Here is a 20070-nt window from a genome sequence, read left to right as displayed (position 1 = left end):
ATGATGAACTCATTCAGTTATACTTGTTTGCTAATTTCATAACAAGATATATGTATATTGTGTCATATTTTATCATGTATTTTGAACAGTTTAAATTGTTTATACATTCAACTGTTTATAGATAAGCTATAGAATTTAAACATTCTTAAGCAAAGCATAAGCACAACTACAATGATTTTAAATTTTATGGTCTATCACTTTAATTGGAGAGGCAGAATATAAAAGAAGAAAATAATGTAAGATTCTAATGAGGCTGAAGATGACCTTGTAAGAGGTCGAAACCGGTCCTGTTATATATGTTATAATAAATGTGTATTGATTAGGTGGAACTTTTCTTTCTTTCATGACATTTGGTAAATATCAATACAGAACAAAATGAAATTTATTAATCAAGAAGTCTGAAGTTGTCCAGCAGCCGTTTTGAACAATTTCACAAACACAACCTGAGTTAACCTTACCTAATTCATTTTCTATAGATGATTCTGCTACTTGGAATGTCAAGTTAAATTCAGTAGTTGAGAATGTTATTAAACATTGTCCAAAACAAAATGTAATGGTGGATTTTTCAAAATCTCTGCAAACTTACAATGATGGCAAAAGAATATTGTCTCAAAACATGATTAAGAGTACTCTTCCTAATGGAGATGTTGTTTTAAGAGATTTGGTTATTGTATTCACAGTCAACTGGGAAAGTATTCTGTATTCAAAGCTGTTTATTTCAACTAGACAATGCAAAAACACATTTTTCTACTGGTTTTAATGACTGGAGGCACAGCTACGAACTACTCAAACATCATGAACATTCTCATGAACACAGGCACAATGTTCTTATGAACATCACCAGACAACAACAGTTAATGCAGGTTGATAAAATTCTGTTTACACAGTATGAAGAAGAGGTAAACTACTGATGAAGTATAATCTCAAGAATAGTTTCTGTTGTACGATTTTTGGCAGTTAGGGGTTTACCTTTCCAAGGAGACTATGAGGATTTTGGATCAACTTCAAATGGTTTATATCTTGGATGCCTTGAGTTAATCAGTGAATATGACCCTTTCCTTGCCCAGCACATCGGGAAATATGGTTATAAAGGTCAAGGGCACACCTCATACCTGTCTTCTCTAATATGTAATGAATTTATTGAAGTTATGGGGAATTGTGTGCTTAAAACTGTAGTTGATGAACTAAAAAAGCTAGATACTACTCTCTCATTGTAGATTCGACACCTGATTCCTCTCACACTGACCAGTTGGCTATTGTTTTACGATATGTACCTCAAACAGAGCCAAAGCCTGTAGAACGACTCATTAAGCTTCTGTCTTGAGAGTTTTTAAATCAACATCAAGAATTGTAGGGGCCAAAGTTACGATAATGCTTCCAATATATCAGGAGCTTACTCAGGTCTTCAGGCCTGAATAAAACAGCAAAGTCCCCTTGCTGAATACATGCCATGTGTAGCACATTCATCAAATCTTGTTGGTTCAGCTGCAGCAGAATGCTGCAGTGCCACAATAGTTTTCTTTGGCTTCATCCAGGAGTTGTATAATTACTTTTCTGTGTCAACATACAGGTGGAATATTTTGAAACAATTCTTCGCAAAAAACGGTACACCAGTGGTAAAATCTTTATCAGAAACCAGATGGTCTGCAAGAGCAGATACTGTCAGAGCTTTGGTAAAAGGCTATGAAGAAATACGACAATTGTTGAGGCAGCTATCTGAAGACTCTGGTGTAAAACCTGCTTGTAGACTTGAGGCACAAAACCTTGAAACTAAATTTCAGTATTTCAGGACCACTTTACTGTTAGTTGTGTGAAATGACATTTTGGAAAGAGTTGACAAGTGTTCTAAAAACTTGCAGTATGAAAATCTTAATCTTGAGGGAGGAGTAAAACAATTGAAAACCCTGGAAGGATTCATCAAAGCGAAAAGGGATGAGATTGAAATATATGAGCAATCTGCTTTGAAAATAGGTGGATGTGATGTTCCAAGCTACTCAAGAGTAAGAAAACGGAAAATATTTGCAGATGAAACATGCGGGATTGAAGGAGACCTAGATGCAAGAACAATTTCAAAAATAATGTGTTCCTTAAAAGAATGGACACATAGGAAACTTAGCAAGAAGGAAAGAAGCATATGAAGTCGTAGCTTCCAGATTTTGAGTGTTACCTCTACTACTGACTTGCTCATCCGAATCATCAGAAGTGAAGAACGCTGCTTTGAAACTTAGTTCGCTGTACCCTGAAGACAAAAGTCAAGATTTTGCAAATGAGTATGTACATTTTCAAATGTATGTTGAACTCAAGGGATTCCAAAACTTGTCTAAAGTGTATTCTTACATTAAGCAAAACAATCTGTCAAGTACTTTTCCCAACCTTGAAATTGCAATTAGGATGTTTTTGACCTTACCAATAACCAACTGTACTGCAGAAAGGGATTTTTCAGTTTTAAGCAGAGTAAAAAATGCTAAGAGGGCAACTCTTCTTAATGAAAAGTTAAGCTCATTAGTCCTTATGTGCACTGAAAAAGATTTAACTTTGAAAACCAACTTTGATGAAATTGTTCAAGAGTTTGCTAGGAAAAAAATCAAGGAAAAAGTATTTCATGTAAAATAGTATTATATACAAGTAGTCTATTTAAAAAACTTGTATTTTAAAATGTGATTGAAATAAATTACAATGAATTAATGATAATTTATATGTGTCTTATTTCTAAACTTATTTACTTACACACAAACTATCAAACTGAACCAACAGCTTTTTAAATAAAAACAGCCTCATTCTTATTTAGCTGTTACCTTTATTTGGCTTGATAAATTTAATTATGATAATTAACTTTATTTGCATAATGTGCTGTTTTAAAATTCATAATCTTGAAAACTGTAATCTTCAATTTGTAAACATTTTTTTTTTTTAGAAGAACAGAAAAAGAGCAGGGGGGTGGGGGCTAAATATTTTTTGCCTAGGACACTAACTACTTGAAATCGGGGTCTGGAATTTGGAAGCCACACTCAGTACTGGAAACAAAATGACAATAAACAAGGACAAGACCCTCAATGTGAGCAGGCATGGAACGGAGGCCACAGATTTAAAAACGTGGATGACTACCTATCTAGGAAGCAGGATAACATCCAACAACCAAAGTATGGCAGATATTGTAAGCAGTAATAACCTGGCCAAGGCAGCATTTAATGAGAAGGAAAATCTCTTCACTTCCAACAACATGAACCTAGGCCTAAAGACACAGCTCCTCAAGGTATTTGTTTGGAGTCTTCTCTATGGTAGCGAAATATGGATTCTTGATTCAGAGAGAAGGAAGAGCATCGACGCCTTTCAGATGTGGTGTACTGGAGGATCCTAAAAATATTGTGGGTAGACAAGGTTACCAACAAGGAGGTCCTACGCAAAATACGTTTGAACACTCCAAGCATTGCACGTATTTGCAGGGAATATGTTCATAGAGATTCTTGTGTTGTTTTAGGGTATACAACTATCCCCCTCCCAAAGAAACAATATTTGATCAAGGAAGCTGAGACGGAAAGTTGGTGGAGAGAAGCCTGGTACCAGTCGCTTAAGTGCGGCCAGTATCCAGTAATCGGGAGATAGTGGGTTCGAGCCCCACTGTCGGCAGCCCTGAAGATGGTTTTCCGTGGTTTCCCATTTTCACACCAGGCAAATGCCGGGGCTGTACCTTAATTAAGGCCACGGCCGCTTCCGTCCACTTCCTAGACCTTTCCTATCCCATCGTCGCCATAAGACATATCTGCGTCGGTGCGACGTTAAACAAAATAGCAAAAAAAAAAAAAAAAAAAAAAAGAAGCCTGGTACAAGTGAAAACAATGTCAGACTCTGCTGATGTACCATGGCTAACAAGTTAAGTGCTCCTAGAAGTTACAGGCTATCTCTCATGACAATACAAAAGTTTGATAAGTTAAGCACAGAAATCAGATTTTCTCTCTGGCAAACAATAACAGCAATACAGAGGAATATTGAAGTAGTTGTAATTTTTATTGTATAAAACAGTACTTTACCTTATATCCAAGTAGTCTGGCAACCAATTTGTTCTGAGGTAGTGCATTCATGATATGAGAAGCATTATCAGCAGTATTTCTGAATACAGGTGGCAGCTGTAAATGGATAGCCCGTATATATGCAATAAATTGAGGGTTGTCTTGAGCAACAGTATGAAAATCAAGATCTTGTGAAAAGTTGAACTGCTCCCGATGTTTAAGAGCTGGAAATGTATAAAATACACAACATTTATAGAAAAGAAAGAAGAAAAGAAAATCAATGTCATTTTAACTAAAAAGGTGTTGAGAGTATCAGAACATATAAAAAAGAGCTCTTTAACTTGTCAGTAAATCTACCAACATGACTAATACATTTTTGCAGGAGCAGCTCTTCAAAAAATGAGTGACAGATTATATTGGGAACTAGGTAAAGCATACTTCTGAGTTATTTGTATGTTAGCTCCCACTGTGGATCAGTGTCGGCTTCTAGATTACAGGTTCAAACCCAGCAGAGTCAGATTTTTGAAATCTGATGATAATTGTATGGCCTCTCTACCATGCGCAGACATTTTAATTTGATGCCATCTGGCTACCTGCTCATCAATTTTGAAGTTCCGTTTTACTGTAGGCCTACTAGATGGCACAGTAAACTGAATCTCTCTTGGGCATCTGTGGCTGAGTTTTAATTAATTTTGTCGGGTAAACACGAAATGTGTCACCAGAGATCATTTACATGCCGACATCGTACGACATGGATTGTTGACTGGACTTATTTTCTGCCCTTCAAAAATTCGACCACCTCTCTTGGGATCCAGAAGCCGACACCCAACCACCAATCCATAGAGGCAGCGATGATGATGATGATGATGATGATGATGATGATGGTGGTGGTGATTTAGTAATAGTAGCAGTAGTATATTAAGCAATAAGTGCAGAAATGCTTGAACTGATTAATATTACTAATAACTACTTTCTTTTGAAGCTGTTCAACCATATCTACAATTCTGGAAACATCCCCAAAAATTGGTTGCTCTACCAGCAAGCCAAAGAAACAAAATTTTAAATGATGTAGAGATTACAGGCTCATAAGTCTAATAAGTTATGCTCTGAAAGTCTTTTTAAGAATTCTAAACTTTCAGTTATAATTATGTGATCATCATCAAGAAGCTGTGTTGGAACCAAACAACTCACATCAAAACTGAAGAACACATTACTGAAGAGATCAAGATAAGGCTGTATTTTCTCTCCAATCCTTTTTAATTGTATTCTGAAGCTATTTTTCGAACTGCTTTTGATGAAGTTGATAAAAGAATCAAGATCAACGGGAAGTAAATACACACTATATGCTATGAAAATGATGCAGTAATACTCGCTGATAAGACCTTCAAATCCATTTTGAAAAACATCAACAAAGTAAGGTAAGCAACATATTTGGCTTTAAAATAAACATTCAGAAAACAAAATTTATGGTAATTTGCAAGCAGAAAATAAGTAATACTGTTACCACCCTGGATGGAAATGCCATTGAAAGGGTGTAACACTTATACCTAGGATGCTAGCTGATACGAGAAGCAAATCCAGATGTAGATTTTAAAAATATTTTTTTGCTATTCAGCATCACACTAGCACATCGAAGGTTTTCAGCGATGGAAGGATGGAAAAGAGCTAGGATTGGTAAGATAGCGGCCATGGCCTTAACCCTTTACGCTCATATCTCGGAAATGGTCTCAATTTTCTGCTGCGCTTGTATGTCGGAAATGTTCCAACATAATTTTTACTACAAGAAAAACATATTTCAATGAAAGAATTAAAGTAGAAAGCGATTCTTGGGAAATACCTAGACTTTAGAAAATCCATGGCCTTCTGAATATAATTTATAGCGTGATTTCGGCAGGCAGTCTGCAATTGTGAATGATTTGAACTTGAGTGAAAGATAATTGTCTTTTGGAACTTGATTTGGGAAGTGGGTATCGGGATGCTTGAGAAATATTCAGTGGATCTGAAGTTGAGGAAGGCTCCAGTTAATTAGAAGAAGGTGATTGCTCTGGCAAGCCTACCCACGCTGATTTTATGAAGTTCCTGCATAATTTGACAAGTGAAAACACATAAGGACATTTGTAAATTCTGCATATTCAGTGTTTGTGTAAGCATGTCAAGGTATTTATTCCAGTTTGAGTTTTGCAAAATAAAGAACAGACAGGAGTATACACTGACTGAGCAAATGTCATGGGATAGTGAAGCAATGATGCGCAGGTGTGTTGTCTGCGCACTACATGCCCCCTGTGCCAGTGGAAGTTGTATAGGAGACCTTGTGAGCAGTGGCTGTGCATGTAACAGGTGTAACATGGAACGTCGTCGTGAGCTGACACCGTTCGAATGGGGTATGGTGGTCGGTACCCGATGGATGGGAAGTGCGATTTCGGAAGTGGTGCGGGAATTCGGCTTCACACGATCAACCGTGTCCAGGGTGTATCATAAATGGTTGAATGCGGGTGTCACCGTTCACAACAGATGAACGACCGGCTGTCCAGCCACCCTCGATGACCATGACCGGCGACATCTGAGATGGATTGTCAATAGTGACAGACAGGCAACCATGCAACAAATCACGGCTCAATTCAAGCTAGACACGCCTCCCAGTGGACAATCCGTAGAAACATGGGTTCTATGGCGTATGGGAGCCGGCGCCGCACACTGGTGCCACTGTTAACCCAACGTCATCGGGCACAACGACGTGCATTTGTCGCCAGTCACCAGGGATGGACACTGGAACAATGGCATAATGTGATATGGTTGGACGAATCACAATTTCAACTGCACCATGCCAATGGGACGCACTGTGTATGGCGCAGACCACATGAAGCGATGGATCCCGCCTGCCTCGAAGGTGTGGTCCAGGGCGCTGGTCTCTCTGTTATGGTCTGCGGTGCATTTTCCTGGTATGGAATGGGTCCCCTAGTTGTTCTGGAAGAGACTTTGAATGGTACGCAGTATGCGAGCTGCTCGGAGACCATCTCCACCCATTTTTGGCCTTCCAGCGCTCAGACGGTTCTGCAGTGTTTCAAGATGATAACACGCTGCCACATCGCTTTCATGTCGCCTGGGAATGGTTCCAGGAACATGCAGCGGAGGTCCAACGACTGCCATGGCCACCCAGGAGCCCCGATATGAACCCTATCGAGCATATCTGGGATGTCCTGGAACACAGGCTCCGTGCCATGGATCCTGCACCCACGAACAGACCAGCATTGGCGGCCGCTCTGCAAATGATTTGGTGTCAGCTGCATCCAGAGGACTACCAGGGACTTGTCGACTCACTTCCACGGCGTCTCACTGCAGTTCGCAGAGCCAGAGGAGGCCCCACACGCTATTAGGTGATTATCCCATGACATTTGCTAAGTCAGTGTAGTCATACGTTTCCAAGAAAGTAAATACAAGTAGAGGTATGTGACCAGCTAAAGAAATTTCAGTGTTAAGGGTTAATTAAGGTACAGCCCAAGCATTTGCCTGGTGTGAAAATGGGAAACCACGGAAAAACATGCTCAGGGCTGCTGACAGTGGGATTCAAACCCACTATCTCCCAAATGCAAGCTCACAACTGTGCGAAGTTGCTTGTGTTGCTTTACAGTGTTGAAGGACCAGAGACTTTGTCAATGAACTCACTACAGAGCTTTGAAATGTGGATATCACAGAATGTTCAATATCCCATTAATAGACCACATCACCAACATGGAGGTGCTCCACTGTGCAGGGAAGTTGTGCAAAACCTTAACCGTTGCAAAATGGAGAGAAGCTAACTGATTTTGGATCTTTTAAAATGACAAATACAGCCGACAATACAAGGCAAGATAGGAAGAGAAAAGTGGACGTGGGCAGAGATGATTATCCTGGGTGCAGAACCTTTGGCAGTAGATCAACATCCATGATATGGGAACACAAAATAGGAAAACTTACTGCATGATGGTAGCCAATCTGGGAGAAAACAGCACCAAAAGAATTTGAACAGAGTGGAAGTGATCAAGCTAACAGTGCAGTTGGGCAAAAGCAGTAGCCACTGATCCTTACTGGCTGATTATAAATAATGTATTTGCTTCAAACAGATTTGGTAACCTTAAATTATCAGTTAATAAGATCTTCTTCTAAGACACACTACAGTAGGTATCTTAGAAAACATCACCATGTTAGATTAAGAGAGAAAATTCACAAGGGACAGCAGCCTTAGAACAAGGAATACTATACGGTAACAGCATCAAAGTGATAATAATGTACTCTGATGCCATTCAAATTTTTATGCAGTATTTATAGGATAAAATGAACTTGCATATTTTAAATTCAGAAATTCCCATGTTGTACAGCTAAACCCAACAAAAAATACTTTACAACCACTATAATACCCATAATACAGTGCGTTCGCTTACAGGTGGGGCTGGGAGAAACCTCGCTTGCCTGGCACTAGCCACTTGTGGGCTTGAGACGCGCCAATCGAGGTCGAAGCATCACTTGCCAGGCACTAGCTACGCTGTTGGGCAGGAATCATCTATCTGTATGCTTCCACTGTCTATATTACAGTGTTACCAAGACACATTGAATAATTAATTAATTAGTCTACGCAGTACTTGCCTTGTTATAGGCGATGTTGGAAGGGATGTCCATCTGCTGCCACACAGTTCTGACATCATTTAATAAAATTACGGTTTACCCAGGTAAGTTCTTGTTTGGTAATTTTCCCAATTTCTGTTGTTATATTCTCCTTAAATTCGTCTATGTTGTGCAGATTATTCCTGTAAACATTATTTTTTAGTGTTCCCCACAAACAGAAATCGCACACTCAATGTCGGGGGAATGTGGCGGCCATAAGCCCTGAGAAATGATCCCTTCTCCAAACATGTCAGTTAATTTGTTCATGGATTCATGAGCTGTATGGGGTGTTGTTGAATCTTGTTGGAAATACCCATAAAATTTTTCCTCATCTAATAACATTTGGAAAAATGGCTAGAGTATCAGGCCCAATAATTCGCTTCACTGTAACGGTGCACGAAACACAAATTTTTTCGTCATGCAATGGAACCTCATGAATTAAATGGGGATTGTGTGTACTCCAATACCGACTGTTCTGTGAGGCAACCTCTCCTTGTAGATGAAACCACGCCTCATTAGAAAAAATTATTAAATGAGGATCCACACTACCGTCCACAATACTTTGTAACATCCAATTACAAAACTGAACTTGTTTTTCATCATCTCTAGGCTGTAATTCATGCACGATATGCACTCTATATGGTTTTAACTTTAGAAGTCTAGTGGCAGTAAAAGCGGATCTTTTTGTAACACTAACTTACTGTGAAACACGTCTTAAAGATTTATTCAGAGAGCGTGTGAATGATTCACTGATTTTGCCAATTTTGTCCTCCGTCAATACTCTTAGTTTTTGCTTAGGAATCGAAGTGTTTAGCGATCCTCTTGTCCATAGTCTGTTAACAAGTCATCTAACAGTTTCTCTACCCAGAATTGCAGCACATGGATATTTTACTGCAAATTGTCTGGGCACCTCTCTACATGACTCTGTTTTAACGTATGTATCATACATAAAAACTCTCTGTTCAAGTGGGTATTTAGCCTGTTGCATTTCTAACCGCTGTGTTACACACACACTGCACAGCTGGCTGGCTTATAACTGCCGTCTTCTCAATCTTGACTGGCGCTTCTCAAGCCCACCTGTGGCTAGCGAGGTTTCTCCCGGCCCCACTCGTAAGCAAATGCACTGTACTTGGGTCATTCACAAAACTCATATGGTCTATATGTTAAGTTGAACAGTAATGTGTAATGTATTAATTGTTTAGTCATATGAACATCGACTTGATATACATTGTCACCATGACCTGATATCTTATTTATACAAACATGATTAGATGTCCTGGAGCATTTGAACACGGATCTGTGCATGTGAATTTTGATTCGGCAATGCTCTGTGTGAGATGCTGCAACTGGTGTGTGGGTCTTGATCGGGCTCAGGTGTGTGATGGGGGCATTGACGTGTGTTGCTGTCACCATGATTTGGGGCTGTGCATGTCTTGAGTGGTGTAATATTTTCAATTTGATGTGTTGCTGTCTTGATGCATTTGTGTTTGTGATGCATTTGGCAGCTGAGGATGGTCCCGGCAGAGGGATGGAACTGGTCCTGCAGTCATGGTGAACGTTTGGGCTTAAATACATATGATTGATACTGTGCAAGTGTTGGTTGAGTGGAGGTCTCCAGACCTACAATTGTGAACTGTTGTCGGTGTATCGTGCTGCTGGCCTGGTATTTATGAAGTTCAAGCGAGTGTTTTCGTTGTGCTAGTGTTGTAAAGTGAGAGATAGACTGTGGACTCCCTCAATTCAGTCGCACATGAACTATTGTCAGTCTATTGGACTATACAGGAGTAGTTTGATAAATGTGACCAAGTGCAACAAGTTGGGTGGCACTTTATGTCAGCGGCGACTGGGAGTATCCTGCATGTGGCATGAGTTTGGAGATGGATCTTCGCAGGAAGGTCAAACAGGGGATGGTTCTGGAGTTCTGGAACATGAGGCTTCAAATTCAGGCAAGGAAGCTATGGTAGTGAGAAATCATCTAGTCTAAAGGTGGTAAGAAAGAGGAGAATAATATGTGGGATTACGGTTGGTCAGAACTTTTTTTTTTTACACAGAATTGTAAATATTGATTCTTAAATTTTACATGATCTAGTTTCTTTTGAATATACAGATATATTAGATTGAAACAGTAATTAAATTTATTTATGGTAGCCTTGTAAGCATGCTCCTGCCATTTTCTAACATTTACAGGGGATAGTAGGTAAAGCCCCAGTCGGCAGAGTACCAGTTTTACAGCTCTATGAACATGACCTAAGTAGAATCTTTTATGCTCTACCACTTATTATTATTACTATTATAGTTCTTGTTATTAATATTCTAAACTGGGGGATCCTATGGTGAACTCTGGTGCTCATTTCCCTGCATTTTCAGCAAATTATAAATTATTATTATTTATTTATTTATTTGTTTATTTACTGTCTTATTTTTAATTTTACATTGGAAGTCGCCAAGTGATAATTACATTCAGTTATGGTATGAAAATTAATAATTTTATTAATATAACATTTCTTAATGTTAAGGCAAAGTATTTAAGTAGATTACAACTGTCACCCAATAATGGGACAATGGTTAAAGGTATATAACAATTAGCACCCAGCAGCAGGGTATACCGTAAAGTGGGGTGGCTTTGAACGGCGAGGTGACTTTGAACAGTAATTTAGCGTTTTTCTAAATTTAATGCTGCACTCTACTGTGTAGATAAGTAACTGTAGTTACAAGCGTTAAAAATCGCCAATAATCGATACTTTCAGATGATTTAACAGTCGATATGAAATAACGTAGTATACCAACTCCAGAAAATAAAATACATTCTGGAAATGTCATTCATTTTTCTAACCTCAAATACATTTGCCTAATATTAGAAGTATTTTATGTTTCAGAATTCAAAACGAGTCTTTGTGGGCAAGGTAAACATCTTAAATGGACATTTACAGAAAGCAAAACATTGTATATTTATTCTTTGGTGACGTAAAAAAATAAAATATGAAGACTTGTCTTTTAAGGGGCGACTTTGAACCAAGCTTTGAACAGCAGTTCCGATGTCCTTTGACACTGACAGATCAGCTGTTCAGTGATGGCTGATGGTTTGTTATGATTAAAGTCATTCAATTTGTTTTCAAAAGGCCTGTTTTTATATAATTTTCTTATTTCATAAGTAGGTTAGCACTCATTTCCATTATTAGCAAAATTTATCCATAACTGTATGAAAAGATTTGAGGTCGTTAAAGAAAACTCATAAATAATGCTCAAATTTTTAAAATAAGTTACTTTCAAAACTACATTTATATACAAAATACTATGCTCTTTCATATGATAGGGGTGTCATTGACCAGTACATGGTATGACTTCCACAGAGTAGACAAATGTCTCTATGTTCAAAGTGACCCCGAACCATGGGGTGAAATTGAACAGTCAAAAATATTTTAAAATAAAGAAAGTGGGGGGGATAAAAACATATAGTTTGCTTTGTCACATTCAGTAACATCTCTTGCAACTTCCCAAAAAGTATATTGTCAGTATCTTGAGAAGTTTTGGTTTTATTTACAAAAATAATTTTAAAATGTTCAAAGTCACCCCACTTTACGGTATTTAATTTATTTACATATTTTACACACACAATGGAACACTTACATCAAACCATATACTCTCTTCAAAGAATTAACTGGGAATTTAGTTTTCATCATCTTCCTCCTCTACCGAAACCTCTTCATTCTTTCTGACCTGGCCGCCCTTTCTTCGTCACATATGACATTTCTGTTGCAAAGTTTTTAGTTTAAGTCTTAGATGTTTGTTCTTTGGAATCCCCTTTTCTTCTCTATTTGATTTGTAATATTCAACTCTTTTAAATAATCTTGGACTTCTCTGATTTTGTTTGTTTTTTGTTTTACTTTTCAAAAAGTAGTTATGTAGTTTTCAATAGCCTCGTATCATCTAATTTTAAAATATGACAGAAAAATGCAATTCTCCTTTTTCTCATTGTGTCTATTACTGACACACTTTCCTGGTATATCATTGCATTAGGCATCAATCTCCATTGTCCATCTTCCATCTACCTGGTACTTTTCACAGCATATTAGTAGAACATGACATACCCACCAACCTGAGCAAAATTCTGAGTAGAACTCCTTAAAAGTTGTAATAATTGGAGTTTTGAACGTTGATAGAAAAAATTCTATCAAACTTGTGGACTTCTCCCACTCGCGCGTCATCAGGCAGATCACGCACCAGGCGCATGAGTAGATTACTGTGTATTATTTACCATGGATAACATACAAATATGCATAAATTATGATTACAAACATAAATGTATTCATATTTACACTTCTCTATTATAGAATTTAAGATCATAATGACTTCATCACTGCAAAATTGCTGAGGCGATTTTTCTTCTTTCCCCCTGTAGGTGGGGGTGGTAGAATAACACCCACAGTAACTCCTGCCTGTCGTAAGAGGTGAATAAAAGGGGCCCCAGAGGCTCTTGACTTGAGAGGGCCCTCAGCTGTGTCTTGTCACTTCTTCCACTTACTTTTGCCAGGCTCCTTACTTTCATCTATCCTATCCAGCGTGTCTAGAAACAAAGACGATAAATCCTTACCAACCATCTGGAAAGTGCTCACAGACTTTCCTTACAGCCAGCACCGACCAGTCCTCTATGAGCTTGGAATCCAGATTCCTCTAGTTTCAACTACCCCACGACCACGCTGGAACTTCAGTAAAGCTAACTGATCTGCCTTTACAGAGGACCTTGACAATGTTTTGCAAAAGATACCACCAACAATTATAGGATATGAGAGATTCATGGGAGCTGTGATATCTACAGCAAAAAAACACATCCCTAGGAGCTTTCGTAGTATATCCCTGGATGGAGAGAGGAAACAGATAATCTTTATCAACAATACATTGATAGTGGTGATCAAGAAATTGCAGATAAACTTTTACATAGCTTAGATTCTGCAAGAAGACAAAAGTGTATTTCAAAAGTTGAATCTCTTGAGTTTACAAAATCCAGTCGTGAAGCTTGGTCCCTTCTCAGGAAGCTAGGGGATGGAAAACCCATTACACGAATGAATTCAGAAATTCACCCAAACAAAATTGTATCTCATATAGTCACGACATCCAAAAGTAGCAGGGATAAAGTTTTCACGAAACGAATAAAGAAGAATCTGAAAATCCTGAAGGACACTGTCCCAGATATATCGAAGTATTCCAGACCTTTTACTGAGAATGAGATAACTATTGCAATTGTTGATATCAAGCCAGGCAAAGCACCAGGTGTGGATGGTATTCACCCAGAATTTATCACTCATTGTGGGGACAGAGCTAGAGTATGGTTGTCAACCTTCTTCACGAACATCCTACAGAGTGGGCAATTGCCAAAGCTATTCAAACAAACAAAGATCATAGCCATCTTGAAGAAAGGCAAAGCCAGCGATAAACCAGAGAGCTATCGACCTATTGCCCTGCTTAGTGTGACATATAAATTACTAGAAAGGCTCCTTCTCAATAGAATTGGCCCAGAGATCCTCGAGAAAATCCCAGTGGAGCAGGCAGGATTCAGACCGAACAGAAGCACTACAGACCAAATAATGTCTCTTACAACTTACATAGAAGCAGGCTATCAGAGAAAGCTTAAGACATCAGTGGCTTTTATTGATCTGACAGCAGCCTATGATACAGTCTGGAACGATTGCCTACTCTTCAAGTTTCTGAAAGTGATACCATGTAAGATGACTGCCCAGCTCTTGAATAATATGCTAAGCCAAAGACTTTCCAAGTACATATGGGGAATACTGTGAGCACCAAAAGATCACTAAATAATGGACTTCCTCAGGGTTCTGTTCTTGCTCCAATCTTATTTAGCCTATATATCTCAGACATGCCTGCCACATTTTCAAGAAAATTTGGATATGCCGATGATTGGGCTATTGCTACCAGAGATACAACATTCGAGAAATCCAAAATGGCCTTAACGGACAACATAAAAGTGTTTGTACAGTATTTTAAATTGTGGGGGCTTACACTTAATGCCAACAGAACAGAAGTATGCTGCTTCCATCTAAACAGCAAGATGGCTAACAAACAATTGCAGGTGTACATTGGAAATCAGTTATTGAGACATAGGAGTTACCTTAGATAGAACACTCTCCTTTAGACAACACCTTCATAACGTCCAATCCAAAGTAAGAACTCGCAACAACGTAATCCAAAAATTATGTGGTACAACTTGGGGTTCAACAGCAACTTTACTCCGATGCACCGCTTTGGGACTTGTGTTCTCGGCTGCTGAGTACTGTGCTCCTGTTTGGCTGAATAGCCCTCACACCAACCTCATAGATACACAGCTCAACACCATAATGCGTCTCTTCACTGGCACAATAAGGTCTACACCCACATAATGTCTACCTATTCTCAGCCATATCTCCCCACCAGATCCTTGATGTAAAAACGCTCTCCTCAGGGAATTTAAGAAATGAATAAATAATCCCCAATTACCAATACATGACGATATCGCCGATGTTCATCGTCTAAGGTCCCGAAATCCACCAATAAGAACTGCAATAGAACTGAGTCAACTTTGCCAAACATAGGATCATCATTACCACCTGGATTTGAGCTTCCTCGGAAAACCTGGTCTACTCTTAACAGGATACGATCAAAAGTGGTAACTGCGCAGATTTTCACTACAAGTGGAAAAGAATTCCTACGCCCAACTGCGACTGTGATGCCTCTAAGCAGACCATCCTGCACATTATCAGCGAATGTCCAAAAAGAAAGTACAGTGGCGATATCAGTGACTTTGCTCATGCACTTCCAGAGACAGTTAGCTATATAAATAACCTGGATATAATTATATAGTTTGTTCTTCAAAAATCTTTGTGTGTTGTATCTGTAAAGCCATGCACTAAATAAATAAATAAATAAATAAATAAATAAATAAATAAATAAATAAATAAATAAATAAATAAATAAATAAATAAATAAATAAATAAATAAATAAATAAATGAATGAATAAATAAATGAATGAATAAATAAATATCCTATCTAACCTCTCTTGGTCAACTCTTGTTCTTTTCCGGCCCCAACGGTATTAGAGCACTCGAGGCCTAGGGAGTCTTTCATTTTCATGCCCTTCATGGTCCTTGTCTCTCTTCGGCCGATGCCTTCATTTTTCAGAGTGTCAAATCCCTTCCACCTTTTCTCTTTGATTAGTTATATATGGTTGCCTAGGGGTACTTCCTCTCAAAACAGTAATCACCACCACCACCACCACCACCACCAAACCTCCAAATGTGGTTCAACATCCATGATACAGTAATTTTGATAACGAGAAACACTAAATAGAAAAAAAAAAGAAATGACACAATGATGATTGCTAACCTTCTGTGAGGAGACAGCACTGGAGGTAGTAGTGCACTAATGAGTCAACTAAGCAGTTTAATGTGCTATGGAGTTAGTTGTTGTCAGTTTCTTATTGCAGTAAAACCTCAGTAACAAACACCAGTTAACATGAACAAAATTTTAGTCCCGGCATGCAATTATTATATCTTACAGGTCTCCTTCAGTCAACACAAATTTTGGTTACCATGAACTACAAACTCTTTTTTAGCCTCCTGTATTAATATATGTGTGATTCACTAAAGCTATTCATTGCATTTGTAAAGTTGTTTCTCTGCAAAAAAAAAAAAGCTGTTTATTTGTATGTTAAGCTACAAGTATGAGGGTTGACAGACATTGATGCAATTGGACCAACAATTGTGAACATCACCGAGTCAACAATCAGCTTGTATTCCTACCAGGCGCAGCTTCATAATACAATCTGCAGAGCTGCAGAACCACCAGCATGAAAGATTTAATATACAGCTACTAGCAATCCCATCCTTCATATTGGGTGTTATTATCGAGCCAAATATCGATACACATTCACATACTGGTAATCTGGCAATCCTGTTTAGATCTGTGAATGACAGAACATTAGGAAAGGACACTTACCTACAGCTTTTTTCCGATAGGTGGCTAAGAGTCGCCCATAAGGTTCTGTATGAACGCCTGGCCTATTCGCGTGTATTGGAGGAGCGTGCCACTGAGACCATAGAGTTAGTAAATACTACACTAGTGGTAGCACTGGCACCACTGCCTGCGAGAGAATCACTGTAGTGACTGGAGCATGTTGAAATCTCAGCTGTTTGGCATAAAGCTTGTTCTGCTCATACAGAACTTCAAAATTTGTGTTTTAAAATGGTTTAAAATCTTTGCATGTCAACATTCTGAGATACAGTATAGTCTGTCTGTGATGCTACTGTCCAGTAGAAAGAGAGCCCCAAAATTTTAAATAGAGGAGACATGCGTGATAAAATAGACAGTGTTCAGTTGTGATTAAATCACACAAAATTTGTTTACTGTTCATGTTAAGTCTTCAAACACTGTACTTTAAGATTAGGGGTACCGAGCTCGATAGCTGCAGTCGCTTAAGTGCAGCCAGCATCAAGTATTCGGGAGATAGTAGGTTAAGGCCACGGCCGCTTCCTTACAAGTCCTACCCCTTTCCTGTCCCATCGTCGCCGTAAGACATATCTGTGTCAGTGCAACATAAAGCCAATAGGAAAAAAAAAAAAAAAAAAAGATTAGGGGTTCATATATATATCTATATTTTGTGTAAATTGCCAGGACTTCAGGTATAATTCTATCCAACTGCTGAAAATATCTTTCGTACGAAGCGAATGAGCGAGTTTTTAGGCCTGAAAGCCTTGGCGAGAAGACATATTATTGCCATTGCTGTATTTTAAACATATATTTTACTAACTGTATGGCTGAGACGTCCCAATTCTTGGAATCGTTGACACTTCCTCCCCTAATGCGGCTGTAAATCACACCATCTCCTCTCTTGGACTATCACCCTCTTTGGGATGATCTTGTCTTGCTGGATGTGAAAGGAAAGATCTGGCTTGACGATTTGTATTGAAATGTCACTGCTCCAGGTTGGCACCTTGCTATCAGATAACACTGTGGCCGAGAATTATTTCAAGCGTTTTAACTGACCTTCTTTCGACAAAGGTCTTTCACTCTTTGTAATACAGCTGGCAAGATGAGACAAGCCGTAAAATGAACTGCCTCAGTTACTGAATGAACATTCTACAAGTAGTCTAATCATTTATGTTTGTCCGTACTCGTAGTGAATTTGGAGTTAGGTAGTAATGGAATTGATAACAGGAACGTTATTACCATAAGATGATATTCCCCCCTCCATTAAGGAAGCCGGTTCCCAAAGATGTATACAGGTCTCGGAACCTCTGTAAATAAGAGTGTGTCGCTACTAGATCAATTGTTTTTGATAAGTGGAAAGGCCTTTTCTTGTAACTTTTCAACTTTTTTTTTTTTTTTTTGCACAAATCAGTTATTTATATCGATGACCCTCAAAATCGGGGTCATACAAATTGAGATGTATTGTTGGGAGATCAAAAGAATGCACATGCTTGGTGAGGCACGGGGTGAAGAGATTCTTACCAGCACAGCCAGTGACGCAATGGTTACCATAGCAACTCTGCTACTACCCAGGCAACTTTATATTGTCTTCTAGTGGCAGCTCTTCACTTCTGTCAGTTGTAATCCAGCAAACTGCAAAGTGTGAGTCAATGTTTTCGTGCAGCAGAGAAGAGCCGATCTGTCTGGGCAGAACAGGAAGTTTGTGCTTGCAGGCCACATTCCTCATACTTGCATTCTTCTCATCTCTACACAGTATGTTTACCTGTATTTTTTTCTGTACATTTTCGGGAAATTCGAAGCTGACAGGACATTTCTGCGGGGCTGGAGATCGTATGCACATTACCTCAGTTGGCCCCTCCCGTATGCAATATGAATTAAGATTTGTCTATTACAATGGACTGGGCGTCACAGAGCAGAACCACCAACATAATTAAGCAAGAGCCTCCAATGATTCCTACCCAACAAACTCATTTAAATAATGTGCATATTAAATGGAAGGAAAGAACCCAACTGAAGGTTAACAATTGTTACTGTTTGAGGTAGCAAGGCAAATATCATGCTTACTTTATTATTACATAATATTTGTGTAGTACGGGAATAATCTCTCAAGGAATTTAGCTCTTGCTAGATCAGTATATCTCATCAGAATATAATACCAATATATGAATGGATGAAAACCATAACGGTACAAGTGACATTTAAAAAAAAATGAGTTAAGTGCAGGACATAACTCCGGGAGGATGTATCTTTTCACCAGCAAAGAGATACAAGTGATAGCAGTAATATTGTGTGCTCTAGTGATGGGTGGTATAACTACAAATAGCATGCTTTATATGAGTGGTGATGTTTAAATGCCTTTTTCTCTGAATGACCAAAATGCTACTTATACCGTTATGGTTTTCATCCATTCATATATGGTCCATTATTGGACATTATAAATTTTCCAGCTAACTCATTCCTGGTTGCCAGCATTTCGCCCCCGTGTGCTAAGTTGGGATGGGTTTAAAGCAATTGTTGAGGAATGTGAAAATAGGTTTGTACCTTTAAAGGTGGTAAGGAATGGTAAAGATCCACTATATTATAACAGGGAAGTAAAGAGACTAAGAAGGAGGTGCAGGTTGGAAAGAAATAGAGTTAGAAATGGGTGTGGAAGTAAGCAGAAATTGAAGGAACTTACTAGGAAATTGAATCTAGCAAAGAAGTCAGCTAAGGATACATGATGGCAAGCATAATTGGTGGCCACACTAATTTTAGTGAAAAATGGAGAAGTATGTATAGGTACTTCACGGCAGAAACAGGTTCCAAGGACATTCCAGGAAAAATTAATGAACAAAGGGAGTGTGTATGCAAGGATCTTCAAAAGGCAGAAGTATTCAGTCAGCAGTATGTAAAGATTGTTGGTTACAAGGATAATGTCCATTTAGAGGAGGTGACTAATACTAAAGAAGTATTAAAATTTACCTATGACAGCAATGACATTTACAGTAAGATACAAAAGTTGAAAACTAGAAAAGCAGCTGGAATTGATAAGGTTTCGGGGGATATACTAAAGACAATGGGTTGGGATATAGTACCATATATGAAGTACTTGTTTGATTTCTGTTTGCATGAAGGAACTTTACCAAATAAATGGAGAGTTGCTATAGTAGCCCCTGTATATAAAAAAAGGGTGATAGGCATAAAGCTGAAAATTACAGGCCAATCAGTTTGACATGCATTGTATGTAAGCTTTGGGAAAGCACTCTTTCTGATTATATAAGACATGTTTGCAAAATTAATAAATGGTTTGACAGAAGGCAGTTTGGGTTTAGGAAAGGTTATTCCACTGAAGCCCAACTTGTAGGATTCCAGCAAGATATAGCAGATATCCCGGATTCATGAGGTCAGTTGGACTGTATTGCGATTGACTTAACTAAGGCATTTAATAGGGTAGATCATGGGAGACTA

At 38.5% G+C, this 20070-nt stretch overlaps 1 protein-coding gene across 4 annotated transcripts in view; it reads right to left on the bottom strand.

Annotated features, from left to right (window-relative positions):
* Positions 1 to 20070, bottom strand: part of S (EGF receptor activation regulator Star) — a 137634-nt gene that overhangs the window by 80877 nt on the left and 36687 nt on the right. For all 4 annotated transcript variants that reach the window (XM_067150770.2, XM_067150772.2, XM_067150769.2 and 1 more), the window contains exon 3: positions 4029 to 4231. In XM_067150770.2, coding sequence (XP_067006871.2) covers positions 4029 to 4231 — 203 coding nt within the window. The remainder of the gene's footprint in view (positions 1 to 4028; positions 4232 to 20070) is intronic.

The sequence above is a fragment of the Anabrus simplex genome, chromosome 7 (assembly GCF_040414725.1).
Source record: "Anabrus simplex isolate iqAnaSimp1 chromosome 7, ASM4041472v1, whole genome shotgun sequence".
Classification (NCBI taxonomy): Eukaryota; Metazoa; Arthropoda; class Insecta; order Orthoptera; family Tettigoniidae; genus Anabrus; species Anabrus simplex.
This window is presented reverse-complemented; position numbering and strand designations above follow the sequence as displayed.